The 24,450-nt window shown below is 43.5% G+C and overlaps 1 protein-coding gene across 1 annotated transcript; it reads right to left on the bottom strand.

Annotated features, from left to right (window-relative positions):
• Positions 1 to 3,836: 3,836 nt before the first annotated feature.
• Positions 3,837 to 11,922, bottom strand: LOC308287044 (G-protein coupled receptor 61-like; the record flags this gene model as incomplete). The annotated part of the gene is made up of 4 exons (XM_080728165.1): positions 11,726 to 11,922; positions 7,464 to 8,070; positions 6,282 to 6,641; positions 3,837 to 4,511 (listed from the first exon to the last, which is right to left on the bottom strand). Exons 2-4 carry the CDS (start codon positions 7,881 to 7,883, stop codon positions 3,837 to 3,839), a joined length of 1,455 nt encoding a protein of 484 aa, XP_080584291.1. The 5' UTR covers positions 7,884 to 8,070; positions 11,726 to 11,922.
• Between the last annotated feature and the right edge of the window lie 12,528 nt (positions 11,923 to 24,450).

Below are 24,450 nucleotides of genomic sequence, written 5' to 3'. Positions count from 1 at the left end.
AGTAAGCCGAAATGAGTTATGGCTAGTTTATAAAACAATTTACTCTGGCATCCCAACATAATGCATTTTTCAGTGCAGTTGTCTAAGATCAACAGTTTTAATTTGGCTAAATGGCCAACCTTGAGCATCATGTTTCAAAATCTCAAACCACATATAAAAAAAAAAGAAAATCACTTGTTGATAAGTCTCGTTTAGTTTTCCTTTCTCTTCATTTCAACGGCCAACGGCAGGTTAAAAACTCAGTCCTGAAATGTTTAATTAAAAATGCTCAAACTTGCTCAATTTACATTAAATAATAATTATCTCTTCATGAAAGTCACCTTTGGCCTTGTCCACATTGTTTATTGAACAAAAATACAAGTTGCACTTTAACACATTTAGTTAATGATTGTCGACCTAAATAATGATTTTGAGTTGAATATGACCCAAGTTGCCTAATCATGGTTCTTTTAAGTTAAACAAATCCTTTAATTTTGAGGGAATCAGTTTCTGCATTTTTCTCACGTAAAGTCAACTTAGTACATTTTACAGTGCCGTGGGATATCTCTGTAAGGTCCAAAAAATGTCAACATTAGCAGGTCAAGATTTTCTTTCTTTATTTCTATTATTAATGCTGATATCTTTGACATTACATAATTTAATATTATATCTTGCAGTTAACCCGCTAATGTCTGCAAATTATATATAAAAAGGTTTGCTTGAGCCTCAAGAATAGCTAATTTGTCAATGGCAATGTGAGTATTTGGAAACATTTTGTCTTTCATGAATAAAAAATGTCATGAATGTCAGCATCTACTGAAAGTGTTTAGAAAGAGTCGGCTGATGCACATGCTTGCTAATTTGAGATTCAAAATATTCAGGAAACATTTAATTCTGTTCAATTTACTTTGCAGAATCACACTGCATACTGTACTGTATACATGTGTGTTACTTAATTGGAACCTTTGAACTAATTTGAACTAAACAAAAACATATTAATGAGTCATTTGGATACAGTACTGAGAGATTACATTAAAGACCAAAATAGCAGGTTTTATGCTCAGCAGCCATATTGGAGAGAGGTGGGTCTCTTCTCACTTCCTTCAAAAGTGTTACCAATGATATTAATGAAGGCTCAGTTCCATTTCATGTAGCACAGTGGTTCTCAAACCTTTTATTTCGAGGACCCCCATAACTCTGAGAGTGTACAAATCATAGACCGTAAAGAATATGGATGGTGGGAACCGTCACGTGACCCATTGGTTTCTATCACGGTCACGTGCAACCACAGGGATACTTGTGACATTGTCTTGGGCTTGCCGAAAATAAAGCACACAAAGAAGAATCATCACAAGCCTACGATCACAAGCCTTACAGCATACCCTGCTTTAACATGAATTATAAAATACTGTAAATGGGACCATATTCTCACAAAACGCATATCATGGTGATTGAAACAAGGTTTTAAACTAGTGACAGGAACCATAAAGTATTTTTAAGTAAGTTTAATATGGGAAGGAAAATCAAATGTAAAAGTTCAGGGGGAAATGAATGGAATCCAATGGAGAACATCTTGCTTTTGGTATTTGCATTTGCTTATTGTAAGTCGCTTTGGATTAAAAGCGTCTGCTAAATGCCTAAACTGTAAACTGTAAACTGTATCAGAACAGTGCAACTATAGCGGCCAATCATAGGAACTTTTAGTTCCGTGTTTGCTTCATTTTAAATCCGGACAACTGGCCCCCTGGTACAAATGAAACCAAATGATCTCTATGGGTCCATTTGGTTCTATTTGTACACTCTCAGAGTTACACACCTTTTAATTTGGAACCCCCAAGGAACCATGAGAGTATACCTGGACCACACTGGTGTAGCAGAGTGTTTCCAGTGAGCCAACGTGCACAATATCAGCACCCTGACTCTGTTTGACCAGAATGGAACAGAGCCTTGAGCAGGGACGCGCAGAGAATGTTAGAGAGGCAGGGGCTGACATTTCTAAAAGGGCCTTTTGGTGAAAATATTGAAAATAGCCGACCTCCAAGCTCACAACGCGTCGCAATGTGACGCGTTATGAGCTTGGAGGTCGGCTATTTTCAGTATTTGATACCACACTAAACTAAGCATAATCAAGTGAATACTGGAGATGTGGCATAATGGCATGAACAGAGAGTGCGATTCTTTCAACATAAGATGCTGCATTCAAGTTCAGGAGAGATTGGACAAGGCAATTCTCTTGAATGCTGCCTATGGCATGGAAAGGGGGCATTTGCATTTCTTTCACCATAGTGAAAACTGCATTCATGGTCTGGAGAGGGCACGGGTAAAAGGGCAGGGGCTCAAGCACCCTTTGATGTCTACTGTATGTGTGCAGTTTTTTATTTTGAACACCTGTGAATGAAGTGAGACCCATCTTCTCTCCAAAATGGCTGCTGTGCATATAGACTGATTTCCTGAGCACCGCCTTGTGAAGCTTGCCAGTTGCCGCCATTACTGTGGTACGGTGTTAAGTCAACAGTCCCTCCCGTGATTATTCCTCCTTCACCTGCTTTTTACTAACATAACTTTACAAAGATGTGCGCAAAAACTGTGTAGTTTATGGCCGCTCCAACAGTAGTGGAAAAATTCAACTTTGGAGGGGGACCGAATGTGAAATCTACTACTTCATGATAGGGCATTCACGAATAGTGATTTTTACTAGTATTCGAATTATTCGACCTTAAAGTATTCGAATAGTAGAATATTCGACAGGAAATATATATATATTTCGGTCTAGTTGTGACAGTTGCATTATAGTTGGCTCTTCCTCCATCATGACATCGAGTTTGCAGCTGTTTTTCCCACTGGTAATTAGTTCTGGGAGACAAAACGTGACGCATGACATCAAGCATTAACCAATTCATCCACCACGGTCACTGACAACTCATTCTCATTATGTCTTCCTATCGAGCCAAGCTGTATAAACCATGAAGAAATATTATAAGCGAATATTCGACTTCGGTAAACAACGTCGAATAAAGACTTTGATATTCGAATATTCTGTGAATGTCCTACTTCATGATGATGAGAATGTGTTTCACCCATCAGCTGCGGGAAACAAAAGACACATGGCTTCCCCAAGGCTGCATGCAGACAAGAGTAACCAAACCAAAACTAACCAAAAGTTTCCAAAACCTCCCGTGCTGTTCTTTGTGGGAACAAAGTCCAATCTTTGTAAAGTTATGTTAGTGAAAAGCAGGTGAAGGAGGAGTAATAACGCAGACGGACACAACTCTCCTCTGTTGGAGGGACTGTTGAATTAACACCGCAGTAATGGTGGCGCGCTCCACAGGGCGGCGCTCAGGAAAACAGTCTATACAGCCTATCAGAAATTCCCTGTTTGATTTGCGAATACATCGCTAAATATCTCCAACAACTGCATGAAATCTTATCAATACAATTGTTTTAACCTCTTAAACCCTATACTTAGTTGACCAGCTAGGTTCCCCCAAGCTAGGTTCTCCCAAGGCACTATAGACAGTATTTCCCTCTAAATAAAACAAAAACAGATCTGCAAGTTCACAACGCGTTGCATTGCAATCTGCTATATTTTAGCTTAATGTTCACCCGTAGAATAGGGAAGCTAGGGTTTAAGAAGTTAAAACCAGATGAAAACGCAAAATATAAAATATTCTGACTTCACCAATTGAATCATCAATATCTATAACTTTCAACATACTGAGAGAAAGAAACATACAGTACATGTTCTTACTGAATCAACCCCTGAAACATCTCAATAGGATAAAATCTGCTTTATTTATCATCATTATCATTTTCTTCAGAAAATAAAGACTCAAACCCTTAGCTCTAATGGTTATTGGCTATTTGTCTTTATGGTCACTCTCAAGAAACTCAGACGTTTCCTCAGAAATTTGTCCAGGTATACGGAAATCAACTGGCACGGCCTGTGACGTGGGAGGTGGTACGGGGCAGCAGGCTTCCCCCTTGGGACTGAGGTCGCCGTGCGAGCCGCCCTGGGGCTCCAGGTTGCAGCCCGCCGCAGTGCCCTGGAGAAACTGGAGGAAGTTCTCTTCTATGGAGCCCTCGCGGCTGGGAAGCCTCTCCTCCTCCTCCTCGCCCCTGGCTCGGCGGAACAGGCACGGCAGGTGTTTCCCCAGCTCCTCGCGGATCTGCCTGTTGAGGCAGCCGTAGAAGAACGGGTTGGAGGTGAAGCAGAAGTAGCCGATCCAGGTGACCACTTCCTCCAGGGGCGCCAGCATGGCCGGGGGGCTGGCGGCCAGCGCCGAGTAGAGGTGGAAGGAGAAGTACGGCAGCCAGCAGCAGAGGAACTGCCCTCCGACCGCGGCTAGAACGGCCGCGGCCTTACCGCCGCCGAATGTGCGCCTGGGAGTCGCGCGCCCCGTCCCTGTCCCGGTTCCCGTCCCGGAGCTGGTCACCATGGTGGAGCGGCTGCTGAGTGACTCTGAGCGCTGGCGCCGCGGCGTGTCCATCCAGGTGGGCAGGGGGCCGTGGTGCATGGCTGCCACCCGCGCCACCTTGAACAGTGGTGGGGGAAAAGTACTCAAACGTTTTACTTAGGTAAAAGTGTCATTACTGCCATGTAGAAATACTCTGTTACAAGTAAAAGTCCCTGAATTCTAAATTAACTTTACTGAATACAAAAGTATTGGCATCAAAATGTACTTAAAGTACAAAAGTAGAAAGTACTTATTATGCAGAAGGTCCCATTTCACAAATGTTCAAATGTTTAAAATGTATAAAATCTTTTGAAAATAGCAGATCTACAAGCATGTTGTGATCGCCTATTTTCAAATGGCCAAAATGTATAGGGCTAGTCTTTTTATTTTTGGGTTTATTGTATTGTGTTTATTTTTTGCGGGGGGAGGGGGGCCGGAGACATTGAGTACTACTGAGAATGGACGCCGCTGCCTTGAAGCCGACATTCTATCTGAGCTGAGAGTGGACATTTACTCTATTCTCAAATCAGAGCTACAGAGTGTGTTTGCGGTCGAATTCGATTTTCTCTAAAGTGAGCTGCATGAGGTTAAATCAGAAATTGCAAACAACACGACAGCCAATCGCTCTGAGCTGGATACTATGAAGACAGAAGACTACTATTGAAGACGTGGAAGAGGGCCTGTCTACATGGTCAGATACAGTAACTAGAACTACACTTCAATCTGACGTGACTGACCTCAGATCAGAGATGGAAGAATTGAGGTTAAAATGCAACGTTATGGAAAGGAAATGCAGAGCTGTAATATTAAGATCACTCGCATCGGAGCCTGGCCCCAAGCAAGAACAGACGGCCGTCTTGCTTGGCAAGCTTCACTGCGATCGGGATTGTCCTGAAGTACTGCGTCAAGCGCAACAGCATGACCCGTACCAATACAAGGGAAAGAATATCACCAGCGAGTGGTACAGTATAAGGCCTATTTGTGCTTAATATTTGGTTCCATTGGAATCCATGTTATCCTTCCTACAATGTTGTATTTAGTAGTTTTATCTTATAATCTTGCAGTTCTGTAAATAGAACGTGAGTTTCTCAATTGTTTCGCTGTTACCCTGGCTGGAAGATAACACTGTGATAAATGTTTGCCTTATTTGCCACTGACTGTAGAAATACCTCGATGTGCCTTATTTTTTTTATTTTGCTAATCTTTTTCTCTTCCAAATGAAGGGCACCATTTGCTCATGTTCATATGCCGGTTGAGATTTAGGTTTTGATTGCATTTGGACAGCTCCAACACTTGCATTGGGGATGCAACTCCAACGCATGACTTCCTTTTTTACGCTAGTAGCTGTAGTGCAGACATGGTCGCATGGATTATCACTGAGGACTGTTGTTTTTCGAAAGCTGATCGCGGCATGCTCGCAGAGCGTTGCACGATCCGTGAACCGGTGTGCACGATGGACACGCACGCGCCCACGACTTTTTAATAGCAGTAAATGAGTTAAGTAAATGTACTTAAAAAGTAGTTCACCCCCAAAATTACTTTTTTTTCTATTGATCAGTCACACAATGGAGACTTGAGCTCAATAATATTTTTTTGTATTTGTCGCATTCCTAAGACAAAAATGTGATTATAGTCAATTTACCCCCATTGATTCCAGATGGGCACCCGAATGCATGGCCCTGGTTGGGGATCCAAATGAATGGCGGAGGATGGGGAAACCGTCAGGGTAGGAATGCGACAAAAAACAAAAAGTATCATTGAACTCAAGTCTCCATGGCATGAGTAATCGATAGAAAAAAAGTCATTTTGCGGGTGAACTACTCCTTTAAGTTACTCTACGCCACTGACCTTGAACATGTTGCAGTAGACCACCAGTATGACCAGCAGCGGGCACAGGAAGTACAGCAGGGTGAAGAGGACCATGAACGTCATGCGGTTGGAGCCTCCGCCCGTCCAGTGCAACGAGCAGCGCCGGTGACCCTGAGCGGGAGGCGAGGGGACCGCGCCTCCTCCTCCGCCTCCCCTCCCTCCCCCTCCTCCTCCACCTCCTCCGCCACCTCCTCCCCCCACCCCAACCCCACCGCCCTCCAGAAGGTTAGGCCTCCCGCCCTGGAGGAACCAGGCCAACAGCGGCAGAGCAGACATGGCCAAAGCCTTGACCCATATCCCCACCAGCACCGAAGCAACCAGGCCCATGGTCATCTTCACCTGGAATAGAATAGAATAGAATAGAATAGAATAGAATAGACTTTATTGCCATTGCACAAGTGCATAGGAATTCTTGGAGCACAACACGGGTGTGCGTTCTGGCATTATTGATGAGATGATTGAGATTGTCTTGTAAATCCATGCTTCTGTCCTTTATTAACTATATACAGTACAAGTAGCTATTTGCCACTATATTTGAATGACCACCTGTGGGTCCCGGGACCCATTACATTGAAAACCTAGAACATCACTGGGTATGATGTAGTAATATCAATAATAACAGGTTATATTACCTCATAGCGCATCTTCGCATGGGGTGTATGATGTAGTAATAAATAACAGGTTATTACCTCATAGTGCATGGGGTGTATGATGTAATAACATCAGGTTATTACCTCATAGCGCATGGGGTGTATGATGTAATAATATCAGGTTATTACCTCATAGCGCATGGGGTGTATGATGTAATAATATCAGGTTATTACCTCATAGCGCATGGGGTGTATGATGTAGTAATAAATAACATGTTATTACCTCATAGTGCATGGGGTGTATGATGTAATAATATCAATAATATCAGGTTATTACCTCATAGCGCATGGGGTGTATGATGTAGTAATATCAGGTTATTACTTCATAGCGCATGGGGTGTATGATGTAATAATATCAGGTTATTACCTCATAGCGCATGGGGTGTATGATGTAATAATATCAGGTTATTACTTCATAGCGCATGGGGTGTATGATGTAATAATATCAGGTTATTACCTCATAGCGCATGGGGTGTATGATGTAGTAATATCAATAATATCAGGTTATTACCTCATAGCGCATGGGGTGTATGATGTAGTAATATCGCTCCACGTTGATGGCGGAGATGGACAGGATGGCGGCGCTGACCAGGCACACGCTGAGGAAGAGGTAGCTCCGGCAGAGGGCCTCCCCGAAGAAGGCCCGGGTGGAGAGCAGCATGCCCAGGGGCATCAGGAACAGCGCCGCCAGCAGGTCCACCGCGCACAGGTGGAAGACGAAGGCGAACTTGTGGAGCTGCGGGGCCTTGGCGATGACCGCCATAACGGCCACGTTGCCCACCACCGCCAGCAGGTCCATGAGCAGCATGGCCAGCAGGGCTAGCGACTGGGACATGGCCCAGCCCTCTGGCACAGAGGAGGAGGACGACGAGGCAGACACGTTGGACGTGGGCCACGGAGGTGGCCGGGAGGAGTTCCACGTTGGCTCCATCGAAGGATGGGACGACGCGGGCCAGCGGGGTCAGTCACAGGCCCATCACCCATCCTTCACCGTCGGCGGGCGAAAGCGTCCCTGCTGCAGTCTGGGAAAGGCCGATAGTCAACGCAACGGTCCAACTTTGTGATCCTCCGCGTGTCCCGTGTCACAAGGACCTCGTCGTCGTAAGTGAAAGCCTGCCCTAAGACAAAAGGAGAAAGAGAATGAAAGGCAAAGTGCCATCATGTTGTGTGTTACTGTACCTGTGTGTGTTCATGTCATAGGCATTCATTTTTTGGGGGGAAATATATAAGATATATAGATATAAAAGCTCTCTCCCTCTCACTCTCTCTCTCTCTCTCTCTCTCTCTTTCTCTATTTATTTATCTATTTATCTTTATATATACTGTAGTGTACATACATACAGTATACTGTACACACACAGCTCGCAGCAGTTTTGAACCAGAGACACAAATGAAGGCATCATGTTTGTTTCCAGTTTAAATCAGCTGCTGAGCCGATCAAACGAAGCAATGGGGAAAATGAACCGGAACAGGAAATGGGTACCGGTACGCCACCTTCTGGAAACCTGGGACTATATCCACCTGTTTCCGTGGGAATTTACAGCTGACATACAAGGTCGCGTCGCAGATGCAACCGTTGTGAGCTTGTAGATCACACTCGGCTGAAACGCCAGAACTGCCGCCCACCTTCTGCACAATGCACGATGGGACGTTGGAAACTTGTGGATACAGATCACAGAGCCAATTGGCTGTGTTCATGGGGGGTAGAAAAGAACCCATCACTGCCAGGTGAAAAGACGTATAGCTGGTACTCCATGTGTACCAGAAAAAGTCTACAACACCAGTGGTTCTCAAACTCAAGGACCCCAATCTAACTCTCAGAGTTACTGTACAGACCTTTAAAGTTCCATTTGGAACTGAAGCACACCACCATAAACAGCCTTTTCCTTCATCAGCGACATAAGGGTGAGTATAGGTTGTGGTGGATTCCTTTCATGCACACATCCTGTCTAAGTGTATTAATCTGTCTATACAAAGACATAGTGTAGGTGATTGTTAATAGTTTTAGTCATATTCTATCATGTCTGGATCTACCGGTATTTGGCAGCTCTGGTTGCACTATACTGTATACTGTACCCCACTGTTTCCCAAACAGTAAGTCGGGACCCATTTGTGGGTCACAGACACATTTTTATGGATCCCTTAATTATTTATATATATAATATAATATATATTTGTATTATTTAAAAAAAAAGAAAGAAAAAACATTCCCCAAAAAGATAAGATTTTCATGAATAAAAAGAAACAAAATGATTTTTCTAAGTAATTTCATTAAAAGATAAAATAAAAATCGAAGAAATTCCATAAATTAGAAAACAAATGTTTAAGAAGTAGTGAAACTAGCCGATCTACAAGCTCACAACGCGGAGCGAAGCGGTGTGTTGTGAGCTTGGGTCACAGGCTAAAAGGTTTGGGAACCACTGCTGTACCCCTGTGTCTGTGTGGAACATGTGTGACTAATTATTATCAAATAAAAATCACACTCAGCGTGAAGTGAGTGGTGCTATTTAGGTCAATGTGTGGGATGAGGCGGGACATACCGTACATACAGACATAGAGACAAAGCCAGATGTAGGAGCATCATCATGATGTATTATCTTGCTTATTGTAAATCGCTCTGGATTAAGAGCGTCTGCTAAATACCTAAATTGTATTTTTTTTGTAAGGATTAGCACCGAACCAAACTAAAACAGAAACATCTAAACGTGTGCCTGTAGATCCAGTATGCAAATGTGTCATAAAAAGCTAGCAGCATTTATGAAGGTATGCTATGTGAAGCTATGTGAAGGATTCAAACACAACGACAGACAGATTGGACAAATATTGTCTTTCATGGTAAAGTCTAGCAACACTATAGTATTATATGATAGAAAGATACAGCATAGTCAGTCTCACAAATGTGTATGAATGCGTGTGTGCATTTGTGCATTCAGGGGTGTCGCACCAAATTCTGGGCCCTGGGTACAAGGATTCATTGTGGGCCCCCCATAAATGTTCTTCATAGGGGGAGGAGGCGCTGTGAGCTTGTATATCTGCTGTATAAAATAATGAAGGCCCCTCCACCTTGGGCCCTGGTCACAGAGGTTTCCCGAAGGGTTCGATCCCGGGCTCCCCCTGAGTTAGTGTCGAAGAGTCCTTGAGCAAGACTCTGAACCCCTAGTTGCTCCCGGTGAGCAGGTTGGTGCCTTGCATGGTTTCCTCTACCATCAGTGTATGAATGTGTGTGTGAATTAGTGAATGTATTGCACAATCTCTGTAAAGCGCCTTGGATAAAGGCACTATATAAATGCACCATTTACCATTCAGCTGTTTATGACACCACGTTTCAGCTAAAAAGGCTGGTTTTTCTATTTCAAATAGGGAGTTTATGGGAATTAATTGGTGGTTACATGTTGACACTTGACAGTGCATCATTCTAGCAGACAACAAACAGACGTGGGTGGTTACTGATGTACATTACATCGAGGTGATCAGCCTGGTTACTTCAGTAAAATGCTTTCCTGTCAAGCTAACCATGGGAAAACATACAGGATGGTCTTTGTACTATCAGACTAATTCTATGCCAAGCTGTAGTTTCCCTTCATTACTTCAACTAGCCCTTACCCGTTCAAAGATATGAGCTCCAAAATGATGTGCAGTGTGTGGGTTATGGGATGTGCACTGTGCATACAGTATATGAGGGATGGAAAGTAACTTTAACTGGTGCTTGCATGATAATATGTAGGAGCATCAATGTAAGAAATACCCGTTTCGTTTAATGGCTAACCCCCCCCCCGCCCGCCCGCCTGCACACACACACACACTCCTCCCCCCCCCCCCCCCCCCCCGTGTGTGTGTGTGTGTGTGTGTGTGTGTGTGTGGGTTTGTGTGTGATTGTGCATGGCCTGAACAACAGCGCCCCTCCCTTAAGATGTGTGGTCACAAAAGGTACTGTAGGCTAAATAGATATAGATACACCATAAAAATGCTATTATACAGCATACGATTTGTGAAAGTGACAAACGGGCTTCACAGTTATGTCAGGTGTGTTCATATGCTGATGGTGATGCGATTTCAGATCAATTGCTCCAGCCACCGAGGAGAAACGCTGTTTCATACAGACAGACAGACACTCACTCACTCACTCAGACAGACATTCGCAAAATTATAGTATAGATGATGAGTGATCCTTCCTTCCAAGAGTCACAGATTGGATTGGTGGGGGGTTTCTATCTCTCCTGCACACACAGTAAAATCCATAATGCAGACCCAAATTATACAAGTAAGGGTCTGTTCTACAGTTCTACAGTTCTTACACCTCCTCATCTATCTATCTATCTATCTATCTATCTATCTATCTATCTATCTATCTATCTATCTATCTATCTAACTATCTATCCATGTACAGTATCATTCATTTACTACACACACTGTACAGGAGCTAGGCCAATGCACTACATATCATACTATAACACCACACTGTACAATATTAGCCCACAAGGTCCATTAAACAAAAATCAACATAATACAGAAGAAGGGTAGAAAAGATGGAGACAGAGAAAGATAGAATGTAGACAACATGACCCAAGAGAAGGAACAAATTAGAAGGTGAAAGTACGGGTATCTATTCAACTAGCTAGACAGAGATGTCATTATTGTATAATTTGTATCTATAGACCAAATAGAGTCTCTTCTCCTCATGCTGCTGTTGTCAGCTGCTTTCTTTGGTCTTTGAGGAGGATACACACAACCTGCTTAACCCCCTCCCCATCAAGACATCATCAGTCACTGTACCTTATTGTGAATGGTGCTGCTGAGGTAACAGCCCGCTCCCTTCCCCATGCCTTTGGCTGATGAGGTCTTCCGCCTTCGTCTGTCCAGGTGACAATAGCTCTGGCAGTGGTACATTAAACTGAGACAGGGAGTGAGAGAGACAGAGAGAGAGAGAAAAAATGGTGTCTCCCTTGTGTTGCTGATGTAGATGCTTGCAGAGACACACACACATAAGCTCGCTCTCTCTCTGCTCCCTTGCTCTCTCTCACATAGTGACTGCAGAGATGAAGCAGGAGGCAGAGAGAGAGAGAGAGAGAGAGAGAGAGAGAGAGAGAGAGAGAGAGGACCCGTGGTGGTGCCTGTTGTTGACGCTGCAGGGTCCTAGTGTCTGTCCTGAATGTGTTTCTTGTCTGATTTTTGTTGTGTTGAGAAATTAGAGATCATGTAATAGGATGGTAAATGTGTGCAATGCAACAGTTCGGTCTTGGGACTCTCAACCTGAATGCTGAATGCACTGTAACTGTGTATGCATAAACACATGTGCGCGTGTGCGTGTGTGTATGTATACTGTATATACCGGTAGGACCTATACTGTGTGTGTGTGTGTGTGTGTGTGTGTGTGTGTGTGTGTGTGTGTGTGTGTGTGTGTGTGTGTGTGTGTGTGTGTGTGTGTGTGTGTGTGTGTGTGTGTGTGTGTGTGTGCGCGTGTGTGTGTGCGTGTATGTGTGTGCATACTGTGTGTATATACCGTACGTGTGTGTGTGTGTGTGTGTGTGTGTTTGTGTCAGTTGTTCTAATTGTAACGGGGCAGAGTTCTAATGCTCTGTGGTTGACAGTGTCCTCTCCTCTCCATCACAAGCTTTAGTGCAGGGGTCTTCAACGTTTTCAGGCCAAGGACCCCTTGGTTGAGAGAGAGATGAAGCAGGGACCCCCACAGCTTTTTCATAGATTCCTTATAGTTTCATTGTTTGGCACAATCATCGGTGTATTTTGGATTCATTTCAATTTGTGTTTTCAGATATTTAACCAATTGAGCCGTCATTACCTAATAAACTTGACCTTTCACTCTGTACTTAGTCTGCTCTTTTTCCCCTCTACACCAAACCTCTTTGCCGAAAATAGCCGATGCTATTTTTGGCTACAGTTCTCAGGATATGGACACTATAGGGTTCAAATGGTTAACATAAAAAGGATTCGAAGACTTGGAGGATCCCCTGTTGTAACTCTGGGGACCACCTAGGGGTCCCGGACCCCTGCTTTAGTGAAACAGTGAGAGGAGGCCTACTGGCCTTCAGGCTGCACAGCACAACACCTCTCTCTCCTCCAGCTCCTCAAACTGGGGCGAACGCAGCCTCCCGTTGCTACGGTGATCTGGGACTGTGGAGGACAATGACACCAGGAGTTATGCGTTATGGGTTAAATTTAGGCCTAGAATTATTGAATGCTTTAACCAGTGAAAAATAGCAGATATACAAGCTCACAGTGCGGCACCGAGTGAAACGCTGCGAGCTTGTAGATCTGCTATTTTTGAAAAAGTCGTGAAAATGTGTGCAAATCTTTGAATATACCGGTATGTATTTTCAAAGCGAACGTTTGTAACTCAAATTTTGCTTCTGGGTAGTCCCTGGAACTAAATATTTTGAGATGGGGGGTCCGTGGCCAAATAAATATCATTTTGGGGGTCCTTCACGTGAAAAGGTTTGAGAACCACTGACATAGTAGTCTCTCAAGAACAGACATAACTGAGCTCCAGGTATGTGAAAAGGACCTTTTCTTTGACGATGGCTGGCCAGATTGCTGACAATCGGGTCAAAATTCTACGATTTTCACGATTTTTCAAAAATAGCAGATCTACAAGCTCGCAGCGTGGCACTCGGTGCCGCACTGTGAGCTTGTATATCTGCTATTTTTCAATAGTTAAAGCATAAAATAACTAGAAGCAGTGCTCTTCCGAGCACAGGTCTCCACCAGGCCACACACATTGCCCTGTTATAGCGCCACCATGAGGCTGATTTGAGAAAGAAGACAGACCCGCTGCAACTCGTTCACTTACATGAGGCAGCGAGCAGAGTGACTATGCAGTGGGATCCTAGACCTAGAAGTTCATTTGCATGGTTCCACTTACTTGACAAAAATTAGACTAAAACTAAAACTTTTCAGATGACTAAGATATTCATTTTATTCACAAGACCATGACTAAAACTAAATAAAGATTTGTTGTCAAAATCAACACTGATTCAGACCTATACTGTATGTTGCTTGCTGTATCCCCTAATAAACGTGCTGATACGTGAACCTCATTGATACGTAAATCATGAAGATGAGTCTTTTTGTTGACATATCCGTTTTCCACTTTTACTGCTCTAGTACAGCACAATTGTTTCATTGTTTCAAGTGACAATCTACAGTCAGTCGACTATACAGTCAAATGAAAATACCTTTTGCTTAAAGGTATCTGCAGTCTAAACAATTACACAGTCCACTTTGATAATAACCATGATTATTCTAATCCTCATTTGTGCAGTTCAGTCAGTGAATGGCCTGCATTTCCGCATATATTTTTTACATTGCAAATTGTGAAAAGAAAATTGCAGTCCTGGTTGTAGGCCTATTACCTTTCTATTATAAAAAGCTAGCAGCATTTATGAAGGTATGCTATGTGAAGCTATGTGAAGGATTCAAACACAACAACAGACAGATTGGACAAATATAGTCTGTAGGTTGTAAGACAATTGTCTTTCATGGTAGTCTGGCAACACTATAGTATTATATTATATGAAGATACAGCATAGTCAGTCTCACAAATGTGTGTGAATGCGTGTGTGCATTTGTGTGTTCAGGGGTGTCGCACCAAATTCTGGGCCCTGGGTACAAGGATTCATTGCGGGGCCCCCATGAATGTTCTTCATAGGGGGAGGGGGCGCTGTGAGCTTGTGTGTCTGCTATTTTTCAGTAGCTAAAGTATAAAATACTGAAGGCCCCTGCACCTTGGGCCCTGGTAACTCAGTCCCACTCCCCCCCCCCGTGACGCCCCTGTGTGCGTGCGTGCATGTGTGTGTGTGCTTTGTGTAAGGTGTTGACTCATGACAAAAATAGCAGATTCTTGCTCGCCCGGCAGGGCCAATCACAGGCGCTGCAAATACAATGGTTTCCACGGCAACCTTGAAAATAGACTCCACATTCTCACTCAGAAATAGCAAAGGACACTGCTGTAACCCCAGAGAACCACCACTGCCAATAATAACTACCCACACACACACACACACACACACACACACACACACACACACACACACACACACACACACACACACACACACACACACACACACACACACACACACACACACACACACACACACACACACACACACGTACGCACGCACGCACGCACACACAGATATCAACTGCACTCATAAATACAAGCATACAATTACTGTAAGCAAAACACAATAACACCTGCCTACGCTCAAAATGCACATACAGCAGCACTCTGTCTCTCTCTGCATGGGAGAACATTAACATTAACACAATGAGTTGATTGAACTGGAGAGATTCTCACACAAATGGACATTAACTATACTATATAATATCGCATACACCTGCACTCTCTCTCTCTCTCTCTCTCTCTCTCTCTCTCTCTCTTTCTCTCTCTCTCTCACACACACACACACACACACACACACACACACACACACACACACACACACACACACACACACACACACACACACACACACACACACACACACACACAGGGGGGAAGGGTGGGTCAGCATGTGTGGTCAAGTATTATCAAACATATAATTTTCGGAATGTCTGAGTGAGTGTCTGTCTGTCTGTCTGTCTGTCTGTCTGTCTGAGTGTCTGAGTGTCTGTCACAGCGTTTCTCCTCAGTGGCTGGAGCAATTGATCTGAAATCGCATCACCATAAGCATATGAACACACCTGACATAACTGTGAAGCCCGTTTGTCACTTTCACAAATCATATGCTGTATATTAGCATTTTTATGGTGTACCTATATCTATTCTGCATCTAGCTTGAGGCATATCTATTCTGCATCTAGCATGAGGCAACATGTTTAACCAGCTGTGTGTGTGTGTGTGTGTGTGTGTGTGTGTGTGTGTGTGTGTGTGTGTGTGTGTGTGTGTGTGTGTGTGTGTGTGTGTGTGTGTGTGTGTGTGTGTGTGTGTGCAGGGGGGGGGGGGGGGGGGGGGTCGGTTGTCTGGCCCTGTTACAGATTTTGTCCAAAAATCATGTAGATCGGTACACAGTATCTCTGTAGCCATTAAACGAAACGGGTATTTCTTACATTGATGCTCCTACATATTATCATGCAAGCACCAGTTAAAGTTACTTTCCATCCCTCATATACTGTGTGCACAGTGCACATCCCATAACCCACCCACTGCACATCATTTCGGAGCTCATATCTTTGAACGGGTAAGGGCTAGTTATTATTAACAAACTGAATGTTTTAGGGTCAAATAAATTAGAGTGTGTGAAGAAACTACAGCATTGTAAAGCACACTAACCCCGCTGCACCCACCCAGTAGTGCTGTTGCACAGCCTCCACAACCACCGCTCAGTTCACACGGGTGTGATTTTTGAAGACCGTAGCCCTGAAACGTCTGGGATTCTGGGAATGTATGTATGTATGTAGGCTATGTATGTTGGTGTGTTATTTTTTGAGAATCTTACATCATTTCATGCTAAGTAAATATGAAAATCCTTCTCCCTAAGATGCAATATGTCATGGTGAAATATCCGTTTCACTGACTGAAAATAACTTTGAACCACCCCAGGATCCCTATTCTGGGGGAAAGTTCACCAAAAATAGCCGATCTACAAGCTCACTATGCGTCACAACATGTCACAACGTGATGCGATGTGAGCTTGCAGATCTGCTATTTTTGGTGAAGAGAGTTGGGGTAGATGGAAAAAGAACTCCTCACGTACAGTGCAAATCAGGTCTGTTTTACTAAGCATATATGGGTCCAAGTGGTTAAACTATTACATTATTCCGCGACACCCATGGGGCCTGGGCTGGCATCACGGCACCCTAGGGTGCCACGGCACCCACTTTGGGAAACCCTGGGTTAGAGAGCCCACCTGGGAGGGCAAAGGTCCCAGGTTTGATTCCTTCCAGGCCTCAGCAATGTGTCGAAGTGTCAAACTGAGCAAGAAAGACACTTAACCCTTAACTGCTCCTCTATGAATTGAATTTGAAATTGAATTACACTACTAAAGGACCCCAATATAAACAAGCCATTGTGCTTTCTTGGGTTTATAAATCAGTAGACCTTGTATCCAAACTGTACTGTCTTTGCTTTTCCTATGCAAACTTCTAATAAAGAATTCAATAAATCAATCAAAACTCCCTGAGCGCTACAACCAACAGCTGATCATTGCTCCTAGGATATAAATATACTGTGACAAAAAAAGAAGATATTATGATGTCACGTGAAACTTGACCAATCAATCATGGAAATTGGCCCATTGGCCAAAATGTCATGTGAAGCTCACCAATCCACCAATCCTCAAGCTTGCCGTTGATGCCGATCTATGCCCATCTGGCATATACATATTGAAATTATCTTTATTGCCAGACCCATGAAATGGGTAGGCCTACATAAGCAAATGTCGGTCTGTCCGGGTTTTCTCCATAGATGGTCATGATGATGACATGATGATGACATGAGGGAGGGATAGACCGACAGACAAAGCCTTCATGTCATCACAATGACATGAGGGAGGGACAGACCGACAGACAAAGCAAAAGGCTTTGTCTGTCGGTCTGTACCGACATTGTGACATCACAATGATGTCACAAATGATGATGACATGAGGGAGGGACAGACAGCCTATAAAGGGACAGACAGCCTATAAATGTACCATTAAATTTATAGGCCCAGAGGGTTGGCAGAACCGGGGTCTGGCACAACCAGGTTGACCTGGTCTAGTTTAATTAGGAATAACCCCTTGAGATGGTTCATCTCGTTTTCAAGGGGCTCCGCAATTTACAAAATACACTTCACCCTGCATTTTTAACAACAGTAGTCTTTCGATTTTGGATAGGCTCCTGTGGAATTACAGGTCACAAGTTCATTTCAACTTTTCTGCTTATAAGTGTAGTGGTTAGTGCATATGCCCTTCGTGCAGAAGGTGAGTGGTTCAAACCCTGCCTAAGCCGACGTCAGCAAGGGGGGAAGACAACAGCCAGCCCCATGGCCTCCCCTAAGTAACAAGAAATCTTGTGAAATACAATGTTGTCAACCAATCATCAAGGACGATGATACACGAAAGAAGAGAGTGTCCAAATAAATACTGTCTGGAACTGGTCTTGTGTAAATGGCCAGTTGATGTTGTCCTGAAATAGCAGGCTGCAACCACATGGTGGCAGTGAGTTTATGCAAAGGATGACTACTCCACCAAGGAGGAATCTATCTATATACAGTAGTTGTCTGATTCACCACTCCATAGATCCCTGATAAAACACATCATTATTAGTGTTAGTACATGTTAGTACACATAGATGTAATAAGGAATAAAGCTATGCACTCGGATGGTACATATTTATTACTATAGAGTCTAATTAGCCTTTTAGAATCTTTTTCTTGTGGACTTGAGGACTTGTGGGCTGGATTTAGGTGGTCAAAGGGCCGGTTTCATTCTCAACCTGTGCATCGGGACCCCCCGATGCTACGTATACGTTATAGGCTATAACATAATTTTGCATTATTAAAACAATATTATATTTAATTCTGAGATTTTTTATTTTATTTTTTTTAATACTTTTTATCCCACGATTTTCCAACCCATTTTCACCCAGTGCCAATTATTTGCCTATGTAATCCTGGGCTCTGCTCTCCCTCTGCCGCGCCTGGGGAGACAACGGACTGACCTCATGCTTCCTTCAATGCATGAGTAATCCAAGTTGTTTCTTTTCACCTGACAGGGGGGATTTCCCCGGGATGGACGTAGCGCGTGGAAGGAACGCGTTATTCCAACCAGTTCCTTTCCCCTCCATCAAGCGCCCCGGCTGGCCAGGGCACCAATTCTGAGATATTTAATTCAGGGTATAAACAAAAAGTCATCTTGTAAGTAATACTCTTTCCCTCAGCTAATGCCTATTGGAGGGAGATTGAAGGCTATAACTGCCTGGCACACTAGAGTTAGTAGTACCCTATATAGATCTTAATGAGGAAAATATGAACCTGGCTCTTATTGCAGCGACTTGTGTGAACTTTCAGAAAATCTTCCATAAAGTTTTGAATGACAAAATGTGATATGGATGCTGCTTGGTTGACAGGGAGGGTAGATCTCTCTTTTCAGTTGAAACTTGAATATATTTTTTTTTGCCCAATTTCTCTGCTCAAATACATAATAGGGCATACTGTAGCCTAGAAGTTGCAGACTATTCGACAAGACACATTAGAATGTGAATAGTAAAATGTGTGTATTGTGCTATAAACAGCTTTCTTAAAAAATACTGTAATTAAAAACAAATCCAGTGTGTTTTTACAATATTGACGATATTGACACTAAGCAAGTGCACTTTGCTGTTTACACAGTAGTCTAGATCTCTCCCCTACAGTGGACATTGAAGGGCTATTCACCCTTCCGAACTTGGATCTTACAAATGAACCCTAACGGGTTCATTTGGTTCCATTTGTACACCGTCAGAGTTAAGGGGAGACCTTGAAATGTGAAAGTTTGATAAACACTGCTATTCACCATCGAATCATGGTTGACTGGGCAATAAATAATATTGCCCATGTTTAGACGATTTCTGATAAACCGAATGACCTGGCCTTTCTCGTAACTTGCGTTATAGGTTAACAGACAATTCATAGCCTAATGGGTGTTTTTGACCAATACATGGTAAGGATCCAACCATGATCCTTTTAGGGGGTCTAGGTTCTTCCAGAAATAAGATAATGACATCTGCAGGCTTGATAAGATAATTGATTAAAATGTTCCTGTTATTATGACTAACACGGTATAGATATCATTTTCAGTGTTAAATGTCAATGTCATGATGTTTTGAACAACTAACTAACGCCTGCAGGAGAATGACGCTGAGAGATGCCAATCAGGTCACAATGCCCAGGATACAGGATAACAAAATGATATTACCAAGCCATGATATCTGGCCTTGCTACTGGGGCAGACAACACGAAAACATCTGATGCCCACTGTTATGCTTAATTGTCCAATCAGAATGTGACTAATGTATTCTGTAACTCCATATATCTGTAAATCATTATGCTTTGGACTCAGAGAACCAACGATGGGTGTACTGTACTTGCTACAATTTGAACCCTGAACTATATTTTCAATACAACTTATCAAAAAACGCATATTCCCCGGTGTGGTCTCCCTTTATTGTGTCTTCAAATCAATATGGGATATTCATTGACTCTGACAAACTGTGGTTTTACTCTGTGGGTGGAAACGTCTTCTGGAAAAGGAATTACAAATATGGGAATTAAACCAAAATCCCATCAAGGCTCATGCGCGTCATCGTTTTAGTCTAGTAAATCTAGGGAAAAAATACACTCAGGTTGGACAAAAATTTATTATTTAGTTTTTCAACTGATTCTGACAGGAAATTAGGTCTACTAGCCATGATAAAAGATCTACCATGATCTGCTCACTGCAAATTCCCACAGTGGCCAAATCAAGTTGGGCTCCCATCGACTTTCTATACAGGAGGAAAATACCCAGAAAAAATATCTGCTTTAAGTAGGATGTGAGGGGTCTAACTAGGGGTTTGACATGATGCTGAATCCATTGCAAGTATTCGTTTTGCACAAAAAACATTCCTTGGGCTAACAATGGCCCCAGAAAATGTTTTATGGGGCCAATGAATGTTTTTGTGCAAAACAAATGCTTGCAATGGATTCAGCATCATGACAAACCCCTAGTTAGACCCCTCACATCCTACTTAAAGCAATTTTTTTCCTGGGTATTTTCCTCCTGTAAGTCGATGGGAGCCCAACTTGATTTGGCCACTGTGGGTATTTGCAGTGAGCAGATCATGGTAGATTTTTTATCCTGGCTAGTAGACCTAATTTCCTGTCAGAATCAGTTGAAAAACTAAATAATAAAATGTTGTCCAACCTCAGCCTTATTTTTACTGGACTATTTTGTACTTCTTCTGTTTTGTATGTGTCTATGGAGTTAACATTACTGTCATAGTTATATCATGGTTATAATGTGCAAATTTGCCTTCCCTGTGTATTTTTGGTTTCTTCCTGAAAGCCTCCGAGTCAAAAGGCCTGATCGAAAAATACAGATTTTATGTCATCATAAACTCATCCCCTCCCCTTTTACCATACACCCAACACTGTGGGCTTGGATAACTTCAGCTGGGTTAACACCCACCTGACAACAAGGCCTACAGGAACTGGTGGTGGTGTGGTAGGTGTGGCCACATAAAAACATAATTTTAACTCTTTCTGTACACTTTTTGAAGTGGTGAAAATCGCTTCCAATGAGTGGCTTTGTGTGTCCCACGCCCATATATGGTCATTTCAGTACAGAATGAACAGGTTTTTTCAAAAACAAAATGTGTGTTTAATGTCCATATATGGTCATCTCAGTCCAGAATGAACAGGCTTTTTCAAAAACAAAATGTATGTCACCTCATGTCCATATATGGTCACTACAGTCCAGAATGAACAGGTTTTTTCTGTCCCGTACGTCCAGAATATCAGTCCAGAATGAATAGGCTTTTTCAAAAAGCAAAATGTGTGTCCCATGTCCATATATGGTCATTTCAGTCCAGAATGAACAGGTTTTATCTGTCCCATATGTCCAGAATATGTGTGCAGTGTCCGTCCCGGTCTGATGATTGGAATCTTTGAGGATTGGTCAAGCTTCACATGACAATTCGGCCCCCCAGATAAAATCATTCATTCATTCATTCAGAATATAAAGAATGTACAGATCACATAGTTCATAACTCTAGAACACATAGATTAACAGTTCACCGCTTCACTTCGAATCGAGGTTTGAATCTGAGTATAAAATTGTCTGGAGAGCCAAATTGTCATGTGAAGCTTGACTATATTACTACTGAATATATTAGGACTAATGTGTTCTAGAGCTATGAACTATGTATTATACATTCGGTTCGAAGTGAAGTGGTGAACTCTTATTCTATGTGTTCTAGAGCTTCAGAATTCAGAGTTCTGAATGAATGAATGATTTTATCTGGAGGGCTGGATTGTCATGTGAAGCTTGACCAATCCTCAAAGTATGGTCTCATTGGACATTTTTAATCATCCAATCATCAGACCGGGACGGACACTACACACATATTCTGGACGTACGGGACAGATAAAACTTGTTCATTCTGGACTGAAATGACCATATATGGACATGAGGGGACACACATGGGACACACATTTACGGACAGATAAAACCTGTTCATTCGCCAAACATAGGAAGTTTTAGTTCCGTATTGGATTCGTTAAACCGGCATAACTATGCCCCTGGTCCCGCCGCCTTCCTGCTCTCAGGGTTCTCCTGGACTTGGCCGCTCTCTGGCCTTGGCCCTTTTCTTCGCCTCTCTCTCTTGGCGGCCGCTCCTTCTTGGCGTCGACCTGGCTCTGCAGGTTCTGCATGGACGTCTCAAAGGTCTCAGGGTGGACGCCTTCTTTCACGCTTTCGTTGTGTTCAGCATCCCTGCTCTTGCCAGAGCCCTGTCCACACTGGCGATCAGCTTTTCCTCAAAATGCCACAGCCTGGTGTCAATGCGCGGCTGCTCTTTGCAAGCTGCTCCACATTTCTTGACGTGAATAAGCTGAGCCACATCTCTCGGGACGGCAAAAGTATTCCCACGGTAAAATACAGTGGGTACGTGCACCGATGTCTCTAGCAGCATATTTGGCTGAATTATGATCTTGGAATTATGATATTCTGAGTGTTCATTAATATTTACTTCATAGACGTGCTCCAGCAAATTAATTCCTGGCACGTTCTCCCATTGCAGAGGCCTAGGGTGGAAGGTTGCAACATGTTCCGTCGGAAATATGCCATTATGGAATCGGAACGCCGCTGCATTTGGTTCCAGCTGTTGGAGATGACTTAACAGAGCCTTAAGACTATCATGATGGTACGGCATGATTATCTCATCAATGTCTTGCATAGCGACATAACGAGAGCGCAACCTGTTTCTGTAGAGGCAGTCATGCATTGTGGCCATCTGACCGTGATACATCAAGACCCCCTCGTCACGGTCTAGATATTTCCACCCAGTCGACGGCGCTACATACTTGTGTATAGGCCAAGGAACCACCTCCACGAACCCCTCCTGGCTGTAGGTGTGCAGCAATCGGTCGAGCTCTGGTCCGATGCTGGTGTTGTACAGGGTCACCCTCTCCGCCCCCAGGATTCGGTACATCTCGAGAGCCTGGGTGAACTGGAGGACGTTGTTATACCCCCCAAAGACGGTCGGGAGGCAGACAGTGAGGTCAAACTGAGGCTCAACCATCTCTTCATCGTGTATAGGGATGAAGTCCTAAGACGGTCGGGAGGCAGACAGTGAGGTCAAACTGAGGCTCAACCATCTCTTCATCGTGTATAGGGATGAAGTCCTGCTTCCGCGCTTCCCTGCTGGGGTGAATTGAGAGCGTTACGTGACTTGGCTTGCACGCTGTCGGAATGCTGCACATGACAAATTTTGTCTCATAGGGGAACCCCCAATCCATTTCTCCTTGAACACTGGCGAGGGTGCTTCTTTGTTCAGACAGGCCAGGAGCACAGGAGAACACACAGTGAAGGGGCGCCATGGCGATGGCATCTTTGCGGAGTATGGCGATAATTCGCACGTCCCAGCCGGCCACCCTGTGGTCCATAAATGCTGAGACCATCAGGTGGTCGGTGTCCCGAACGAGGGTGATGGTCTGGTTAGATGTCTCTCCCGGGTGGTTGGATCTTGGATGTTCGGCTGAGCTTCTAGTTAAGATAATAGCCATGATGATGATGAGGATAACGCCTCCTACAGTTGCACAGAGGAAGGCAAACCTCTGTCTCCCAGTGGCCATGGTGGCCAGTCACTAGTGAAAGAATAGGGGTGGTTTGAACTTGTAGGCTTACTGAAGGTTTCGTTTCCGGGTTGAAGATCAGATTTGAACTTGTAGGCTTACTGAAGGTTTCGTTCCGGGTGGGGTTGAAGATCAGATTTGAACTTGCACTGTAGGTCTACGTTCCAGGTTGGAGATCAGATTTGCTGCTGCACAGTGGTAACTTTCAATTGAAATGATCTGGGAATGCGCATCCTTATATCTACACTAGTAGGCCTATGATGTACGTATGACTGTATCGTCATGTTACGTCATTCCTTTTTAAGGGTTCCCACACATTTTTGAAGCGGTGAAAGCCGCTTCCAAGGAGTGGCTTTGTGTGTCCTGTTCATGTCCATATATGGTCATTCCAGTCCAGAATGAACAGGTTTTATCTGTCCCGTACATGTGTGTCCCGTTCATGTCCATATATGGTCATTCCAGCCCAGAATGAACAGGTCTTATCTGTCCCGTACATCCAGAATATGTGTGTAACGTCCGTCCCGGTCTGATGATTGGATGATTAAAAATGTCCAATGAGACCATACTTTGAGGATTGGTCAAGCTTCACATGACAATTCGGCCCTCCAGATAAAATCATTCATTCATTCAGAATTGGAAGATGTATAGATCACAGAGTTCATAGCTCTAGAACACATAGAATAAAAGT

This window comes from Nannobrachium achirus (assembly GCF_963921795.1).
Source record: "Nannobrachium achirus genome assembly, chromosome: 6".
In the NCBI taxonomy this organism is placed as follows: domain Eukaryota; kingdom Metazoa; phylum Chordata; class Actinopteri; order Myctophiformes; family Myctophidae; genus Nannobrachium; species Nannobrachium achirus.
The sequence above is the reverse complement of the archived record's forward strand: the minus strand, read 5'-3'. Positions and strand labels throughout refer to the sequence as shown.